Consider the following 18,730-nt stretch of genomic DNA (forward strand, 5'->3'; position numbering starts at 1 on the left):
ACTGGGAGAGGCCGCCACTAGGACCGGAGCCCTGGGTCCTGTGGCTCCAGCTGTCTGTCCGACTGTCTCCGAGTCGCCAGCCAGACTCGCGCTTCAGCTCCGCAATGTGACAGGCCACATGCGCGGGCGCGCGGGCTCCACGGGCGCCAGGACCCGCGGACGGGCTCCCTGTCACCAGGGCCCGGCCTGGCTCGGGGAGGGGACTCCGGGGGCTGGAGAGAGCTTCCCAGAGGCTGCAGCTCGAGCCCCGGGGCCGCTCTGGTGGCCGCGCTGCATCACCCCGCCTTTGGGCTCCCGGCGATCAGGCTCTCAGGGGGCGATCAGGGGTCGGACCCCGCGGAGGCGCCCGGCAGGTGCACCTGCCACGCGGTGGGCAGGCGGGCGCGCGGGGGCCGGGTCACGTGGTGCGCGGGGGCGCGGCCTGTGGAGGGGCGGGGCCTCGGGCGGGGCGGGGCCTCGGGCGGGGCGGGGGAGGAGGGTGGGCCGGCGGGAGGGAGGAGTGGAGATGGCGGCGCCGGCGGCTCCGGGGGGCGGGGGCGGGGAGCCCCGGGGAGCTGATGGGGTCGGCCCGGGGGTCCCGGGGGAGGTGGAACTGGTGAAGGGGCAGCCGTTCGACGTGGGCCCGCGCTACACGCAGCTGCAGTACATCGGCGAGGGCGCGTACGGCATGGTCAGGTGAGGGCCGTCCGGGGGAGGGGGCCCTGCGGGGTCGGGTCCCGGGGGCCTCTGGGGGGCCCAGGGCTTCCAGGGCGATGGAGCCCCCCCGGGGTCCCGAAGCCTGCGGGGCGCTGGGAACCTGGGAGCGTCCCGGGGAGAGGGCCTCGGGATGCCTGGGGGGCGGGGGGCTGCGCGGGTTCAGAGCGGGGCTGGAGCCCTGGAGCCCAGCATCCTACGAGGAAGGGTGAGGCATCCAGGGCTGCAGGGGGAGCCGGGGGCCTGGGGGAGCCTGTAGACACGGTTGGGGCGAAGAGACTCTGTTCTTGGGGAGGGAATATCTTTAGCGAGGAGGGGGTGGAGGACCCCCTCTGGCGACTGGATGCCCGGGATGCACCCCCCCATGGGGCGGGGCCTGTCCAGGAGTTTGAGCTAAAGCAGAGCTCAGAGCTGGACAGGGTGGGGCAGAACTTCGGGCCAGGGGCCCAGTGAACCACGAGAGGTCCGGGGCGCCCCTCCCCCCCCCCCCCCCCCCGGCACTGTGACTTTGGGGGGCCCATCTGTGCCTTCCTCCAACCCCCAGCCCCCAGCCCCGCTGTGCACTCTGGGCCTTTGTTCATCTGGGAGCAGCTCTGCTGCCCAGGTGCCTGGCCCTGACCCCAGCCCCAACCTGTCCCTGCTCTCATTCCCTCCTCCTCCCTGAGCCGCAGCCTCCTAGCTCCCACTCTCTGGCTCGTCTGGGTTCAGGGAGGCCATCCTGGAAGGGGAGGATGAGGGGTCAGGGCAGCATGGAGTGGAGAATGGAAGGGACTGGAGCGAGGGGAAGTCAGCGAGCGGTCAGTCGCTTCCTCTGTTTGTGAAGTCACCAAAGGGCAGCTTGGCCAGTCCCCAGCCTGCTCCCCCGGGAGCGCAGGCCTGCACAGCAGGAAGGAACCAGTATTGTTTATGACTTGGCTGGTGCTAGCCAGCTCCCTTCCCTCCCAGCCTAGGCCTGGGTTGGCTCCCACCTCAGCCAGGGCCTGAACTCCCCTGGACTCCTTTGGTCAGGCTACACCACCCGCATACATTTCTCTGTCCCCCTCGCAGCTCCGCTTATGACCATGTACGCAAGACCCGGGTGGCCATCAAGAAGATCAGCCCCTTTGAGCACCAGACCTACTGCCAGCGCACGCTCCGAGAGATCCAGATCCTGCTGCGCTTCCGCCATGAGAACGTTATTGGCATCCGGGACATTCTGCGGGCGCCCACCCTGGAAGCCATGAGGGACGTGTATCCTTCACCTGAGCCGGGTAGCCGGCCGGGCAGGGCCTCCTCGGAACTGGGCCCTGAGCCCGTGGCCTGGCGGCTTTCTGTTTCCTCCTTCATCCCACCCTCCAGAGCAAACCCAGTCAAAACCCAGTCAAAGCCACTTTCCAGCAAAAGAGAGCCCACCGTGTGGACAAGGACTGGAGGGGTTTCAGAGGAGCCCCTGACCCGCTGCGCCCAAGCTGGGTGGCCTTGGGGGAGTCTGTTTTCCACTCTGTCCCCCCCCACACCCCCCAGGAGGCTGGGCAAGATGGTCTGTATAGGAGCTTTGTCCTCTGGCCTCTGCAATGCCTTGACCACATGGCTTCTGCCCACAGTCCACTCTTGTTTAACAGACCACGATTCTTTGCTCTCAGAGCCTCACAGTGGAACGAGGCAAATGGAAGAAACCCCCCCCCCTTTTTGAGAGCCTACTCTGAGTCCAGTGCTATGCACAGCACACACCTTGATGTTTGTTTTCATTGTGTGTATGTGAAATATATCTTTTTTATTTTACTGAGAGAAAGCTACATAGAAAGACCTCAAAGCACTGCTCAGCTCTGGCTGAGGGTGGTGATGGGGACTGAACCTGGGACCTCAGGATTGAACCTGTCTTTTTGCAGAACCACTCTGCTACAACTACCTTGACCTTTCTAACTCCCAACTACCCTCTTGAGGTTGGCCTTATCAGCTACACTTCAATTATGAGGGTGCTGAGCATCAGAAGACCCCAAATCAGGTGCTGCTGTGACTGCCAGTCTCCTCCCCTCCCCCCACTCTCAGGGGAGCATCTATCCTCTGTTCTGGGCACTTCTTGCCCAGGGTCCCACCCCACTACCTGTGTACCTGCACCTTGCCCAGGGAGGGGCCCACCTCTTATCACTCTCCTGGTTACTTGCCCATTTCCTGATTGGTTTCATTGCTGGCAGCTTGTCACTCCTCCCCATCAGTCCCAAGAGAGGAATTGACCCACCCCATCTGTAGCCCCCTGACCAGGAAGTCCTGCACTCACCGCTATCTCTCTCTGGGCCTCATCTAGAGAGCAGCAGGGCTGCTCTGGATGGATGTTCTTAGATGGCCATTTGGGGGCTGAATCTTTTTCCTTCTTGACATACCTTATATATGTCTGTATGTACTAGAAGGAGAGAGAGAAGCCAGGACAGCACTGTGTCATATGCAGTGTCAGGGGTCGAATCAGGACCTCAAGCTCACAAGTCCTGAAATCAACCACTGTGCCAGCCTCCGGGCCACGAACCTGGGTTCTAAAAGGCAGTCTGAACTCGCTGTTTCAGAGGCCAACCATATGGCAGCTACTTACTTATTCATTGACTCTCAGATGCCTGATCTTTGTTTTATCTGAAAACACGGAGGGCCTGTTGGCTCCTCTGTCTTGGGAGGTGGGGCCGGCGCTCTTGGAGTGGGAGTGTGCTTTAGGGAGTCAGTTCTTGCTCAGTTGTTGTGCACGCGCCATTCCCATAAGGCAGGCTTTTTATTTTTAAGCAAACATTTCTTGCAGGCCAGATGGTGTTCATACGGCATCTCATTTAACCCTCTCAGCTGCCACGTGGCTGGGGCACGCACCGCAGCAGTGCTCATGCATGTGTGGTGAGCGCTTAGCACACGCCAAGATCCAGGCTGGCTCTTTGCTCACTGTAAACAACTGCTCTTCCAGGCAGGTGCAATAGCTCACCTGGGTAGTGTACCAGTTGGCCATGTGATTGACGCAGGTTCGAACCCAGGCTCCCCCTCCCCCACATTGAAGGAGGCTTCAGTGCTGTAGTCTCTTTCACTCTCACCCTGTCTCTCTCTGTGTCTCTTATCTTTATAAGGAGAAGAGTTCTTCCCCTGACTTTATAGATGAGAGAGAGAGGCAGAGACAATCCTGCAATGAGTGGTGGAGTGGGGTAACAAGACACGAACAAGTTAACTCCAAAGCTGCTTTTATACAACTAGAAAATATTTATTTTATTTATATTTATAATGATTGGGGGAATAGTTTGACTATTTCTAATATCAGACTTGCATCCCTGAGGTTTCTAGTTCAATCTCTGGTGCTGCCTGTGCCAGAGCAGTACACTGGCACACTGTCTGCTTATTGGTTGATTGATTGATTGATTGATTGATTTAGGAGAGATGGGATGGGCAGAGAGAACCAGAGCATCACTGGCACACACAGTGATGGGGATCAAACTCAGGACCTCCTGCTTGAGAGTTCAGCACTTTCATCCACTGGACTATCTCCTACTGTTAATTGTTGCCATTTTTTCTTTCTTTTTTTTTTAATATTTATTTTATTTATCCCCTTTTGTTGCCCTTGTTGTTTTCTTATTGTAGTTATTATTGTTGTCGTTGTTGTTGAATAGGACAGAGAGAAATGGAGAGAGATGGGGGAAGACAGAGAGAGGGAGAGAAAGATAGACACCTGCAGACCTGCTTCACCACTTGTGAAGCAACTCCCCTGCAGGTGGGGAGCTGGGGGCTCAAACCAGGATCCTTACGCCGGTCCTTGCGCTTTGCGCCACCTGCGCTTAACCCCTGCGCTACAGCCCGACTCCCTGTTGCCATTTTTTCAATAGGGCACAGAATTTGAGTGGCCAGAGCCTGGCTCAGGGCCACCAGCTGAGCTGCAGTATGGGCCTTGCCCACCTGTCATGTGGGCGGGTAGGTCTGCTAAATCTGGAGACACTGGCCACCTAGTCCTCAGAGCCTGTTTTTCATTCATTCATTTATTTATTAATTTATTTTTAAAAACTTTATTGGGACCCGGGCAGTAGCGCAGTGGGTTAAGTGCAAAGCACAAGGACCGGTGTGAGGATCCCGGTTCAAGCCTCTGGCTCCCCACCTACAGGGCGTCGCTTCACAGGTGGTGAAGCAGGTCTGCAGGTGTCTGTCTTTCCCTCCCCCCCCCCCCCCCGTCTTCCCCTCTTCTCTCCATTTCTCTCTGTCCTATCCAACAACAACGACAACAATAACAACAACAATAATAACTACAACAATAAAAACAGCATGGGCAACAAAAAGGAAATTTTTTTAAAAAGGCTTTATTGATTATTGAGAAAGATAGGAGGAGAAAAAGAGAATCGGAGGGACCAGGCAGGGGCGCACCTGGTTAAGCGCACACATTACAGCGTGCAAGGACCCAGTTCAAGCCCCTGTTAGCTATCTGCAGGGAGAAAGCTTCACAAATCTCTGTCTCTTTCCTTCTCTGTATCTTCCCCTCCCCTCTTAATTTCTGTCTGTCTCTACCCAATAAATAAATAAATAGAGAATAGATTTTTTTTATTAAAAACACTTTTTTATATTTATTTCCCTTTTGTTGCCCTTGTTGTTTTATTGTTGTAGTTATTGTTGTTAATGTCATTGTTGGCTAGGACAGACAGAAATGAAGAGGGAAAGGGAAGACAGAGAGGGGGAGAGAAAGACAGACACCTGCAGACCTGCTTCACCATCTGTGAAGTGACTCCCCTGCAGATGGGGAGCCGGGGCTTGAACCAGGATTCTTACTCTGGTCCTTGCGCTTCGTGCTATTAAAATCATTTTAAGGGGACTGGGTAGTGGCATACCGGGCTAACCGCACATAGTAGAAGCATAAGTAGCAATACAAAGATCCCAGTTCTATCCCCCACTCCCCACCTGCGGGGGGGGGGGGGTCGCTTCACAAGTAGTGAAGCAGATCTGCAGGTATCTATCTTTCTTTCTCCCTCTGTCTTCCCCTGCCCTCTCAATTTCTTTCTGTTGTATCTTAAAAAAAAAAAAATTGGCCGCCAGGAGCAGTAGATTCATAGTGCAGGCACTGAGCCTCAGTGATAACTCTAAAATGAAAAAGAAAATAATACGATTAAACAAATAATATTTTTAAAAGAGACAGAAAGACAACCAGACAGCACTCTGGTACATGAACTGTTGGGAATTGAACTCAGGGCCTTGTGCTTGAGAGTCCAACACTTTATCCAGTGTACCACCTTCTGAATCTTTAGCCTGTTTTTATTTATTTATTTCCTTTTATTGCCCTTGTTGTTTTATTGTTGTAGCTATTGTTGTTGTTATTGAGGTCGTCATCGTTGGATAGGACAGAAATGGAGAGAGGAGGGGAAGATAGAGAGGCGGAGAGAAAGATAGACACCTGCAGACCTGCTTCACCGCCCGGGAAGCGATTCCCCTGCAGGTGGGGGAGCTGGGGGCTCGAACCGGGATCCTTACGCCGGTCCTTGCGCTTTGCGCCATATGCGCTTAACCCGCTGCGCTACCACCCGATTCCCAACCTGTTTTTCTTAACCACGTGCCCCTGCGCCCCCCGACCTGGGAGGGGGTCCCCGGTGCCGTCATCAGCTACATCGTGCAGGACCTGATGGAGACAGACCTCTACAAGTTGCTTAAAAGCCAGCAGCTGAGCAATGACCACATCTGCTACTTCCTCTACCAGATCCTTCGGGGCCTCAAGTACATCCACTCAGCCAATGTGCTCCACCGGGACTTGAAGCCCTCCAACCTGCTTATCAACACCACCTGCGACCTTAAGGTCAGAGGGCTGCATGACTGTCCCCTCTTTGTCCCTCTGGGATCTAGGGCTTCCCAGGACCCAGTAGTCCCTTGGGTGGGAGCCCACTGCAGGCAAAGGGAACGGGCCAGGCAGAATCTGCCCAGCAACCGATTTGCCGTGAGGTCTTGGACACCAAGCTCAGCAGCCTGGTTTGGATTACAGATCTGTGATTTCGGCCTGGCCCGGATCGCTGATCCTGAGCATGACCACACCGGCTTCCTGACGGAGTATGTGGCCACACGCTGGTACCGGGCCCCAGAGATCATGCTTAATTCCAAGGTAGGTGGGAGAAGCTGTCCTTAAAGGAATGGGGCCAGCCCTCAGAAAGAACTGAGGTCTGGGAGGTGATGCAGTGAATAAAACTCTGGATTCTCAAGAACGAGGTCTGGGATTCAATCCCCAACATCACATATGCCAACAGGATGCTCTGGTTCTCTCTCCCCTTCATAAATAAATAAACATTTTAAAGTTAATTAATCTTAAAAAAAAAAAAAAGTAAGCCCCAGGACCTTGTCCTGTTAGTCCTGTCCTTGACATGACCTCCTCTGGGCTTCTGTCCTTCCCTCCTTGGCTGGTGTTGAACCTAGGCTGGAGGGGGTGGCTCTGCTCAGCCTACAAGGCCCTGTTAAGGCTGGCCCAGATTTGATCCAGGAGGGGGCACAGTAGATAAAGTGCTGGATTTAAGCAGGAAGTCCCAAGTTCGTCCCCCAGCAGCACATGTGCCAAAGTGATGTCTGGTGTTCTCTCTTTTTCCTCTTATCTTTATTTTTTAATTATTTCCTTACCATTATTTCTTTTTTAGAAATATATATATATATATATATATATATATATTTTTTTTTAATTGAGAAAGATACAGAGAGAAACACCAAAGCATTGCTCAGCTCTGGCTGGGGGTTGAACCTGGGAGCTTGGAGCCTCAGGCATGAGAGTCTTTTGCATAAACATGCTGTCTCGCCAGCCCTTATCTTTCTTATTAATAAATAAATGAGGGGTTGGGCAATGGCATACCTGCTTGAGTGCAGATGTTCCAACAATGCACAAGGACCGGGGTCAAGCCTCCATCCCCACCTGCATACATGGTGAAGTTTCATGAGCAGTGAAGTGGTGCTGTAGGTCTCTTTCCCCTCCTCCTCCTTCGCCCCCTTCCCTCTTGATTTCTGTCTTTATCTAATAAATAATAAAATATTAACAAACAAATGAAACTTTTTTCTTAATTCTTTTTTATTATTATTATTAGATAAAGACAGACAGAAGTTGAGCAGGGAGGGGGAGATAGAGTGGGAAAGAGACAGCGACACCTGCAGCCCTGACTCACCACTTGCAAAGCTTTCTTCCTGGGGACCAGGGGCTTGAACCTGAGTCCTTGCACACTGTAATGTGTGCACTTAACCAGGTGCGCCACTGCCTGGCCCCAACAAATGAAATGTTAACGAAGACAAATAAGGTTGACGCCAGAGCCCACCGCTTCCTCTCTGCCCCATGCTTTCCCCCAGGGCTACACCAAGTCCATCGACATCTGGTCTGTGGGCTGCATTCTGGCTGAGATGCTCTCCAACCGACCCATCTTCCCTGGCAAGCACTACCTGGACCAGCTCAACCACATTCTGGGTGAGGGACACCTGGCCAGTGGCCTGGAAGGAAAGCAGCACCCCGAGGTGCTCTAGCCATACGTGGGCACGACCCCCATTTGAGTCATGGCGAAAGCAGAGCCACGTACTATGCTGAAGAGGGAAGTGCAAGAGCCAGCCTTGAACCCTGGGCTGCCAATGTCTAGCACCCTTGACCTTCATTCATCTCCATTGAGTGGCTGGAGCAGATAGGGGTGGGGATGGGGCTCTCATCCTGGCTGGGGGGTGGGGGGGTTTGGATCATTTCTCAGCCGGGCACCTACCTTCCCCACAGGTATCCTGGGCTCCCCATCCCAAGAGGACTTGAACTGCATCATCAATATGAAAGCCCGGAACTACCTGCAGTCTCTGCCCTCTAAGACCAAGGTGGCCTGGGCCAAGCTCTTTCCCAAGTCGGACTCCAAAGGTGATAGACCTGGGGGCAGGTGGGCGACGGAAGAGCTCACTGGGGGGCTGGGCGGTGGCACAGTTGGTTGAGAGCACGCATGTTTCCCATGTGCAAGGGCTTGGGCTCAAGCCCCCAGTCCCCACCTGCAGGGGAAGCTTCCTAAGTGGTGAAGCAGGGCTGTCTTTCTCTCTTCCTGTCTCCACCTTCCAGCTGTTTCTCTCTATCCAATAAATGAATAAATAAATATAAAAAAAAGAGATCACTAGGACAGTGCACTACCTGCCTGGCCTTATATGAAGCCCAGGTTAGAGCCTGGTGCCCACTGCATTGAATGAAACTTCAGGGCCGTGGTCTCTTCCCTTCCCCCTCACTTTTTGTCTCTATTGAAAAAAAACCCCTGAGCATCAACAAGCCAAGCGATGCCTCTTGGGGACCTTGACCGTCCCTGACTCCCGCCCTTCCTCAGCACTTGACTTGCTAGACCGGATGTTGACCTTTAACCCCAACAAGCGGATCACAGTGGAGGAAGCGCTGGCTCACCCCTACCTGGAGCAGTACTACGACCCAACGGATGAGGTGGGCAGACCTGCCCGCCCCCCAGGCAGGGGACTGGCTGGCCAGCGCTTAGTCCCTGACATGAACCTCCCTCCTCTGCCCCCCAGCCAGTGGCCGAGGAACCTTTCACCTTTGACATGGAGCTGGATGACCTTCCCAAGGAGCGGCTGAAGGAGCTCATCTTCCAGGAGACAGCCCCCTTCCAGCCTGGGGCACTGGAGGCCCCCTAGCCTGGGCAGGCTCTGCTCCCTGGGGTCCCAGTGGGTGAGTGCTCCCCATTTCTCAGGCAACTCCATATCAGGGCACCCCACTCAGCTTATTACAGTCACAGGCTTGCCAGCACCCATGACCCATGTGTCCAGTGACACATGTCCCAGGCCATAGCCTCCCCCCGCAGATGTCTCCCCTTCTCTTTCCCAGTGCTAGTAGCCAGAAAGATGGCGTCGGTCTTGCCCCACCTAGGATGGCTTGAGAGGCAAGTGGGGCTGTGAGCACCTCGGGAGGAGTCAGCCAGGTCCAGCCTGACCGATATTGGGGTTTTTGTTTTTGTCTTTTGGACACCTGCACCCAGGAGCTGCCTGCACCCACACTGCCCTCCTGGCCACTTGCTTCAGACCTCTGTTTGTCTCTAGCCGGCTCTGACAATAAGAGCTGTGAGCAAGATTCCCCCTCTGTCCGCCTCAGTTTCCTGGAAAAGGCTCCAAGGAAAGCCAGCCTGGGGCAGGCGCTGTCACACTGCCAGGCCGCTGGCATCCACTGCCTGATCCTTTATCACAGCACCTTGAGACAAAAACTAATGTCATACCATCCACTGAGCCATGGCCCTTCCACTCCCCCGTGGGGCACAGTGACAACAGTGGAGGTTGGGGTTCTGGGAGCCAGCCCTCCCCCAGGTACTGACGGTTCCTCTCCTGCCTTGTTGTTTAGGCCCTGCCTGCTGCCTGCCCTTCCCTTTGGACTGTTAGAAAGTGGACACTGTGCCCCGCCCAGACCCCCAGCAGCCTAGGCCAGGCTGAGGGCTTGCCAGCTGGCCGCTTGCCCTCGCTGTGCTCTGGCATCCTCTTCCAGGAAGGCTTCCATGCTCCCTCCTTACCTAGGACCCAAGAGGCTCAAGGGGCCCCAAAGCAAATTTCTTGCTGTTGCTCTGCCTTCATCCTGTTCCCCAGGTCCCCCCTCGGCTAGTCCAGTCTCTGCTAGTTCTGGAATTGAAGGGCTTTGGCTGCCCTGGGTGGACTGGGCCCTGGGGGGCGCTGCGTAGGGACTCAGTGCGAGCCCTGCCCCCCACCTCTACTCATTCAAACCCCACCCCCTTTTTCCTCCGGGAGGAACATTTCCCATGTGTCAAGGGCTAGTGTCCCTGAGGAACAAGGCTCGGGCCCCACCCCCCACCTCCCAAAGCTGCCACCTGTAACGCCCCCTGCTGCTTCTGTCTGTGGGTGACCAGAAGTGGAGGCGGGGGCCAGCGGAGAGCCCCTGCCCTCCTCCCCCCCGTGCCTGTATCTAATATATAAATATAGAGATGTGTATGTGGTGGTCCTGCCTCTCTCTGTGTGCGCCGCCCCCACCCCACCCCCACGGGACTGCTCTGAGGACCAGCTGTCCCTCCACCAGGCTGAGGATGGTACATAGGAGCTCCTTCTCAGCAAGATGGGGTCAGTTTTCCCCTTAGTCACTCTCCTCTCCTCTCTCTAATATCTCCTGGTCTAACAGGCTGGAGGTGATTTGAGGTGACTCAGGAACGCCCCACATTCCCCCAGAGTGTGGAAACTGATGGGGAGTGTGTCATGCTCCCCAGTCACACATGGGGGGGGGGTGCGTGGGGTAGGCCTTGGTTGCTTCACTGGGGCCCAGGAACTGGGGGTGCTGGGGCCTGTCAAGGGTCTGGGAATGTGGGGACCAGCAGCCTGACACTCCCGCCTCCCCCCCATTCCCCGCTGAGAGTCTGGCCCTGTGCCAGAAGCAGGCTCAGCAGGTCCCAGGGGTGTGGTGGCCTCTGGTAGAGTCGGCCTACATAGTCCGGCGGGCGGTGCGGCAGCCCAGTCCTCCTGGGACACGGCGGCTGGCATGAGCTCACTGCTCTACTACGCACTGCCTGCCCTGGGCAGCTATGCACTGCTCTCCATCCTGTTCCTGCGCAGGCCTCGCCTGCTGCATGCACCCCCGGCGCCCGCCTTCCGTCCCCGCCTGGCGGCCCACCGGTCAGGTGAGCAGAGGCGAGGGCAGGGGTGCTGGAGGTGGGATGTGGGGCCCAGAGACTGGACTAGAGGAGGGCCAGGAGGCAGTGTGGTATGAGGAAAGAGACTTCTGGGGTGGCTAGACTGTGGTAGGAAAGGAGGAGGGAGGCCAGGCCCCAGGGACCCACCCAACTGCCTCCTACCCACCCAGGATCGGGGGAGCGGCTGGAGAACACCATGGAGGCCTTGGAGAAGTGAGCACCTGCTGGGGCTGGGTGACTGGTACCCTGTGGAGGTGTACAGGGACACAGCCCCTCACCCCACCCTGAACTCTGCCCCAGGCTCCCTCAGACCTCCCCACCACCACCATCCATCTAGCCCAGCCTCCCCCCCACCCTGCTCTGGCCCGGGCCCCCACAGACCTTTGCCCCCACAGCTCCATGGCCCAGCGGGCAGACCTCATAGAGCTTGACTGCCACCTGACCAGGGACAGAGTGGTGGTGGTGTCCCACGACGAGAACCTGTCCCGCCAGTCGGGAGTTAACAGGGATGTGGGCAGCCTGGACTTTGAGGTACTCCTCCCCACCCCACCCCCACATCCCCCTGCCATGCCCAGAGGCCTGCCTGCTTCCCCGTGACCCACCTCTTAACCCCCTACACACACACACACACACACACACACACACAGGAGCTGCCCCTCTACAAGGAGGAATTGGAAGTGTACTTCTCACCAGGTGAGAGTGGGGGTCCTGACCACAGCCTCCCCCCCCCAACCCCCTCTCCCTCCAACATTCCCAGCTCTGATCCCTCTTCCCACAATGCCTCAGGCCAGTTTGCACACGGGACTGACCGACACATGGTGCGCCTGGTGGACATGTTCCAAAGGTTTCCTCGAGTGCCCATGGTTGTGGAAATCAAAGGGGAGAACGAAGAGCTCATTCACAAGGTGGGCTGCAGGGGGCGTGCAGGGGGGTGGGGAGCTGGTGTGGACAAGGGCCTAAACCCCCCTCCACAACTCCTCCTCCCTCCCCCATACAGGTAGCAGACCTGGTGAGGCACTTTGACCGCAGTGAAATCACCATCTGGGCCTCTGAGAAGAGCTCAGTCATGAAGAAGTGCAAGGCTGCTGTGAGTCCCTTCTGAGTCCCTGTTCCCTCCCAGCGGCTCCCTCCTGCCAGGAGCTGGAGCCCAGCCCAGCCTGAGGGGCCTAGGCCAGAGTGGGGTCTGGAAGGGTTCTGCTGGACCCCCCCCCCACCCCCCCGGCTAGAGCTGTAGCAGTTGGAGAGATGGCAGACCTAGGAGTTGGCTTCAGACCTGAAATCTGGGCCCAGATATGACTATGTATTTATGCATTTATTTATTTAGTGATACCAGGGCCTCACATATCCTAGATTTCAGCGCTTTTTCAAATTCAGCTAGAAAAATAAGAGACAGAAGGGGAGAGACAGACAGACACTCTTCCTGCATTGCCAAGCACCTCCCATGTGGTATGGGGGGGTGAGGGGGTGGGGCTGGAAGCTGGTTTGTGGGTATGACAGTGCAGATGCCCTACCTGATGAGCTATTTCCTTAACCCCCAGATGGAGCTTTGACAGAGTAGGTCATGGAGCTTCCAGAAAGCTCCCGAATGGTTTGCCCACAGCCCAGGCCTCCCTGCTCCCACAGGGGCAAGCTGACTTCCCCTCTTCTCCCCTCCCCAGAACCCCGAGATGCCAACCTCCTTGACCGTCAGCCGGGTGGTCTGGGTCCTGCTGCTGTATTACCTGGGGCTGCTGCCCTTCGTGCCCATCCCTGAGAAGTTCCTCTTGTGCTTCCTGCCCACCATCATCAACAGGTACCCACGGGGGAGCCATGCTGGGGGGCAGTCCTCTCTCCATTCTCTCCCAGGCCCTCAGCTGCTTTGTCTCTTCAGTCAAACAACCTTCACCTAGACGCCCACTGTTTGGGGTCCTTTCATGGAGCAAAAAGGACCAGTCTCCCTAACTCCTTGGCTGCCCTCAGAGATTGCCTCCAGGGTCCTTGGAAGGTGTGGCCTTTTGGGAATATGGACCCCCGCCCCAAAATAGACACACAAGAGACGGTGTGGGTTTTCAGGGCAAAGGTTCGTTTATTCAGCCATTTACCCAGCGAGCGCTCGTTGAACACTTCCTCTGGCGCAGGCGCAATTACACTGGAAGATAAAGCCATGGAGGTTGGCAGGTGTGGCCCTGGAAATGGAATTGATATCATGAGTTTGATCTCCAGCATCATGTGTGCCAGACTGGTGTTCTGGTGCTTTCTCTCTCCATCTCTCTCTCTCCCATGAAACAATTTTTTTAAAAATGTGTGTTTGAGGGGGTGGGGAAGATAGCATAATGGTTCTGCAAAGAGAGTCTCGTGTCTGATGCTCCAAGCAGTCCCCCACTACCACCAGAAACCAAAGTTGAGCAGCGCTTGGTCCTCTCTGCATCTTTCTCTCTCTCTCTCTCGTTAAGATTAAAGAAATAAATACAATATATGGAAGGCTGGTGGCTCACTTGATAGATCACATGTTACCATGTGAGGGCCTGGGTTAAAGCCCCTAGTTCCCACCTGCAGGGGGGGGAGGTTTCACATACAGTGGAGTAGTGCTGCAGGTGTTTCTCCTCTTTCCGCTCTCTGTTTCTGAGCCTCATCCTCTATCAAAAAGAGAGAGAGAAAGGAGGGAAGGAGGAAGGGGAAAAGAAAAGGGAAAATTTGTCTACTGACAACAGTGAAATCATACAAGCATCAAGCTCCAGAGAGAAGCTTAGTGGCAGCACACACACACACACCCACACACACGCACACTGTGACTGGAGTATGGTGCCCTCCCTGAACTTACAGTCTAGCTAGACTCTGAACACTCTCTGACATGTGTTCCAGCTTAGAGAGAATGATGAACAAAGTCACAGCTGGGAGGAGACTCTGGCTTAGGCAGCGTGTCAGCTTGCAGACCTGGTCCTCTCTCTGCTTTCTGAGAATCGCTCTGTGGCAGCTCTGTTTGGAGGGAAAGTCCCAGCCTGCCCCTAATCCCTCACTACAAAGAGGTTATTATGCCACCTTGTGACAGAACTTTGTACCCCAGATTGGCAAATCGTCTCCTAGGCCTTTAGTTTATTTAAGCTTTGTTTCGCACCAGGAAGTAAAGTAGTGCCCTCGGCTCAGAGAGGTACTGCTTTTGGTCCAGGGTCACACAGCCGGAAGTCCAGGACCCAGCTCTCCCTCTTCAAAGCCTGTCCAAGGACACTGGAAGGGTCAGGAAGTAGTTGACACTGAACACTGTCTGAAGCTGGCCTCCACCAAGGGAGCCTCCAGATGCATGTCCAGCTTGGAGCTCAGCTGGGTTCTGGCTCTGGTGTTACTGTGGCTCTTGCAGACTCAGTTTTCCCTCTGTAAAACCATGAGGCCTAGGGAGTTGGGCAGTAGCACAGCGGGTTAAGCGAAGGTGGCGCAAAGCACAAGGACTGGCATGAGGATCCTGGTTCGAGCCCCCGGGTCCCCACCTGTAGGGGGGTCGCTTCACAGGCGGTGAAGCAGGTCTGCAGGTGTCTGTCTTTCTCTCCCCTTCTCTGTCTTCCCCTCCTCTCTCCATTTCTCTGTCTTATCCAACAACGATGACATCAATAACAACAAGAGTAGCTACAACAATAAAACAAGGGCAACAAAAGGGAATAAGTGAATATTTAAAAAAAAAAAAAAAACATGAGGCCTAGGACACCCTGAAACATGAAGCAAGGAAATGGAGCAATAGGCAGCTGTTCCTGTGGTTGGGTGCAAGGGTTCTTCCTCAGGGTCTAGAGACGACATGTCCCCACCCTGCCCCACTGTGCTCACTACCACACTGCCTCTCCACAGGACCTACTTCCCATTTTCCTGTCCTGCACTGAACAAGCTGGCAGCTGTGGCTTTCAAATGGTAAGGTGGGCAGGAAGACGGTGGGAGGTGCCCGTAGAGACCTGCCAGCCCTCCCCCCTGGCCCCCAAGTCACAGCCTCTCCCCCCCACCCACCCCAGGATCATCATGAGGAAAAGTCTGATCCAACACCTGGAGCAGCGAGGGGTACAGGTGAGGCTGGACTCCCACTCTCTCGGCAAGTGAGCAGTGCCCACGTGACCTGGCACAGCCTCCTTCAACCCCGGCTCTGTGTGGACAGCCCATCTTCAACTTGTCTGCAAAATGGGGTTGGGGGTGATGGCACCTTTGACTTTTTTCTTAATTTTTAAAATTATCTTTTATTTATTTATTGTATATAGTCCGAAATGGAGAGGGGAGATAGAGACGCCTGCAACCCTGCTTCACCACTCGTGAAGCTTTCCCCCTGCATGTGGGGACCGGGGGCTCGTACCAGGGTCCTTGTGCATTGTGACATGTGCACTCAACCAGGGGCGCCACCACCTGACCCCGCACCTTTGACTCTTGTGGAGATGTAACTAGTACTCTGTAAGGGCTTGGTACTTGCTCTTGCCACAAGCAGGTGAAGGGGGAGAGCTGGGAAAGGGAAGGCCCCCACCTTGAACCCCAGTCCTGAACAGATCACTTAATTAGCAAGCCTTTATTAAGGAGTTCCCAAGATAGGGAGGAGACCATCCTGGTGGCAGCAGGAAGTGAAACGGGCCATCAAAAAGGAAATAGTGCTGTGATCTGGGAGGTTGGAGTCATGTAGAACTGACTTCAGAAGACAGAAGGAGCACATGAGAGGCAAGTCAGAAGGCCCTCAGAGGGACAGAGAGGAGTGCTGGGGCCAGACAGTAGCTCTCCATTGAACATGAGTTTAAACTCAGCACCACAAGTGCGCCATCAATAGTACCGGAGAAACTCCAAAACTCCATGGCTTCACGCATGATGAAGCTGTGCTGTGGTATCTTCCCTTGCTGAAATAAAAAATGACAAATTGGCCCAGAGTGGGCCTGGTCCACATTTAAAAGAAAGATAATGGGGGAGGGGGGGTCTGGGCAATGGCACATCCAGTTGAATGCATACATAACCATGTACAAGGACCCAGGTTCAAGCCCCCAGCCCCCACCTACAGGGGAGGAAGCTTCACAAGTGGTGAAGCAGTGCTGCAGGTATCTTTCTCTCCCTATCTCCCCTCCCCTTTCTCTCTTTTTAACCAGAGCACTCACTGCTCAGCTCTGGTTTATGGTGGTGCAGGAGATTGAACCTGGGACTTTGGAGCCTCAGGCACGAGAGTCTAACCATTATGCTATCTGCCCCTCCTCAATTTCTATCTCTATCCAAAATAAATAGAGGAAGAGAAAGGACTGAGGAAATAGCATGCAATTAATAGTTATGCAAAAAGACTTCCATGCCTGAGACATCAATAGTCCCTGATAAGGAAAAAGGAAGGAAGGAAGAAAGGAAAGAAGGAAGAAAAAGGGAGAAGAGGAGGAAAAGGAGTGTGGGGGAGAGAGAGAACACGGGTTCTTCTGGGCTGCAGTTGGAAGGAAACTGTTCAGACCGGCTGGCAGCCTCAGCCTTGGGAAGGAGCTGCAGCCCAAAGGGAAGGGAGGTTTCTCTGGGCGCTTCAGCTGTGTGAGGGTCACCTGGCCCGGTGCAGGAACAGTGAGACTCCTCTGGAGGCCAAGGCTGCCACTGGCAGGTCTCTCGGTGACAGCATAGGTGGGCGGGGCCGTGCTCAGACAGGCGGAGACTCGGCCTCGGATTGGCTGGACCAGAGCGAGGCTTAGGGATGACGTAGCTCTTTCTATCAGCCTCGGGTTGTCCAGTCTCCACTGCGACTGGGGAGGTAGTCTGGCGCTTGGGGTTTTTTGGTTGTTGTTGTTTCATTGAAACCCAGAGGCCCAGCGACTTGCCCAGGGAACACACACCCTTCTTCCCACTCCAGTGGTAGTGCAGCCGTCAGTATTTCCCTTTACCACACTCAGCAGATATCAGTAACCTCCAGGGCACAGGCAATGGTAACGTGCAATGTATGAGATAATTAGGAAGTCACAAGAGTTGTGTGTGTATATATATATATATATATATTGCCTTTTGCTTTTAATATATATATATTGCTTTTTGCTTTTTAATATATATATATTGCCTTTTGCTGTCAACTATTTGTATAACTTAATCTGCAGTCCTGGTTGTATTTTAGTAATCAGTTTGAGTAACTCCTAAAAATGTAGCCATCCTGGGCTAAGGAGATAGATAGCTTAATGCTTCTGCTAAAAACTTTCTTGCCTGAAAATCTGAAACCCCACGTTCTATCCCTGACACCACCATAAACCAGAGTTGAGCAGTGCTCTCATCTCTCTGACTGTATCTTTCTGTATTTTTCTCTCTCATTAAAAATAAATTCAGGGGGAGTAGGGCGGTAGCGCAGCATGTTAAGCACAGGTGGCGCAAAGCTCAAGGACCAGCGTAAGGATCCCGGTTTGAGCTCCCGGCTCCCCAGCTGCAGGGGACTCAACAACAAGGGCAACAAAAAGGAATACATTAAAAAGTTAATTCAGGTATATATTTTTTAATTATTTAAAAAAATTATATTTATTTTTCCCTTTTGTTGTCCTTGATTTTATTGTTGTTGTAGTTATTGTTGTTATTGATGTTGTTATTGTTAGATAGGACCGAGAGAAATGGAGAAGGGGAAGACAGAGAGAAAGACAGACACCTGCAGACCTGCTTCACCACTCTTGAAGCCACTCCCCTGCAGGTGGGGAGCCAGAGGCTTGAACAGGGATCTTTACACAGGTCCTTGCGCTTTAAAAAGATTATTTATAAAGTGATCTGGGAGGTGGCACAGGTGGATAAAGTATCAGACTCTCAAGCATGAGGTCCTGAGTTCAATCCCCAGCTGCATATGTACCAGAGTGATGTCTGGCTCTTTCTCTCTCCTCCTATCTTTCTCATTAATAAATAAATAAAATATTTTAAAAGATTATTTATAAAAAAAATACATGCAAAACGCAAGGACGGGGTAAGGATCCTGGTTCAAGCCCCTGGATCCCCACCTGCAGGGGAATCGCTTCACAGGTGGTGAAGCAAGTCTGCAGGTGTCTGTCTTTCTCTCCCCCTCTCTGTCTTCCCCTCCTCTCTCCATTTCTCTCTGTCCTATCCTACAACGACATCAGTAACAACAACAATAAAACAACAAGGAGAACATCAAAGGCAACAAAAGGGAATTAAAGAAAAAATTAGTCGTCAACTCCACCACTGCTCAGGTGTGAGGATGGGGCTTCATGGAAAAGGGGAGACCCCTTCCCCACTTGGATGCAAGGCTAAGTTCCAGATAAAGTGGTTTGGAAAGCCCAGCCTCTCCTTCTCTCCCCCATGCAGGTTGTGTTTTGGTGCCTGAATGAAGAGTCTGATTTTGAAACAGCCTTCAGCTTGGGGGCCACAGGCGTCATGACAGACTACCCCACCGCCCTCCGGCACTACCTGGATAGACACAGGGGCACCTCCTAAGGAGCCTACACCTCTCTATCTCCAACCTCCAGTAAACAAATCTTCCCTTCCCAGTCAAGTCTCTGTGTGTGCTTGGGGTGGGGAGGGGAGTAAGG

General features: G+C 54.2%; 2 protein-coding genes across 4 annotated transcripts; both read left to right on the plus strand.

The window, feature by feature from the left end:
• The first annotated feature begins 464 nt into the window (after positions 1-464).
• Positions 465-10,578, plus strand: MAPK3 (mitogen-activated protein kinase 3). The gene is made up of 9 exons (XM_007534654.3): positions 465-675; positions 1,741-1,923; positions 6,268-6,457; positions 6,641-6,757; positions 7,975-8,089; positions 8,384-8,515; positions 8,964-9,073; positions 9,160-9,316; positions 9,980-10,578. Exons 1-8 carry the CDS (start codon positions 506-508, stop codon positions 9,280-9,282), a joined length of 1,140 nt encoding a protein of 379 aa, XP_007534716.1. The 5' UTR covers positions 465-505; the 3' UTR covers positions 9,283-9,316; positions 9,980-10,578.
• Positions 10,579-10,786: 208 nt separating this feature from the next.
• On the plus strand, positions 10,787-18,688 carry GDPD3 (glycerophosphodiester phosphodiesterase domain containing 3). Of its 3 annotated transcripts, XM_016193216.2 has the most exons (10): positions 10,819-11,255; positions 11,438-11,480; positions 11,663-11,798; positions 11,915-11,960; positions 12,054-12,172; positions 12,265-12,354; positions 12,926-13,059; positions 15,081-15,140; positions 15,239-15,290; positions 18,507-18,688. In XM_016193216.2, the coding sequence occupies exons 1-10, from the start codon at positions 11,117-11,119 to the stop codon at positions 18,633-18,635; spliced, it is 948 nt and encodes a 315-aa protein (XP_016048702.1). In that variant the 5' UTR covers positions 10,819-11,116; the 3' UTR covers positions 18,636-18,688. The 3 variants fall into 3 exon arrangements, with proteins under 3 accessions (XP_060029002.1, XP_060029001.1, XP_016048702.1); XM_060173018.1 differs by lacking the exon at positions 15,239-15,290 and having other exon boundaries at positions 10,813-11,255; XM_060173019.1 differs by lacking the exons at positions 11,915-11,960; positions 12,054-12,172 and having other exon boundaries at positions 10,787-11,255.
• Positions 18,689-18,730: the final 42 nt, after the last annotated feature.

The sequence above is a fragment of the Erinaceus europaeus genome, chromosome 15, assembly GCF_950295315.1.
Source record: "Erinaceus europaeus chromosome 15, mEriEur2.1, whole genome shotgun sequence".
NCBI lineage: Eukaryota > Metazoa > Chordata > Mammalia > Eulipotyphla > Erinaceidae > Erinaceus > Erinaceus europaeus.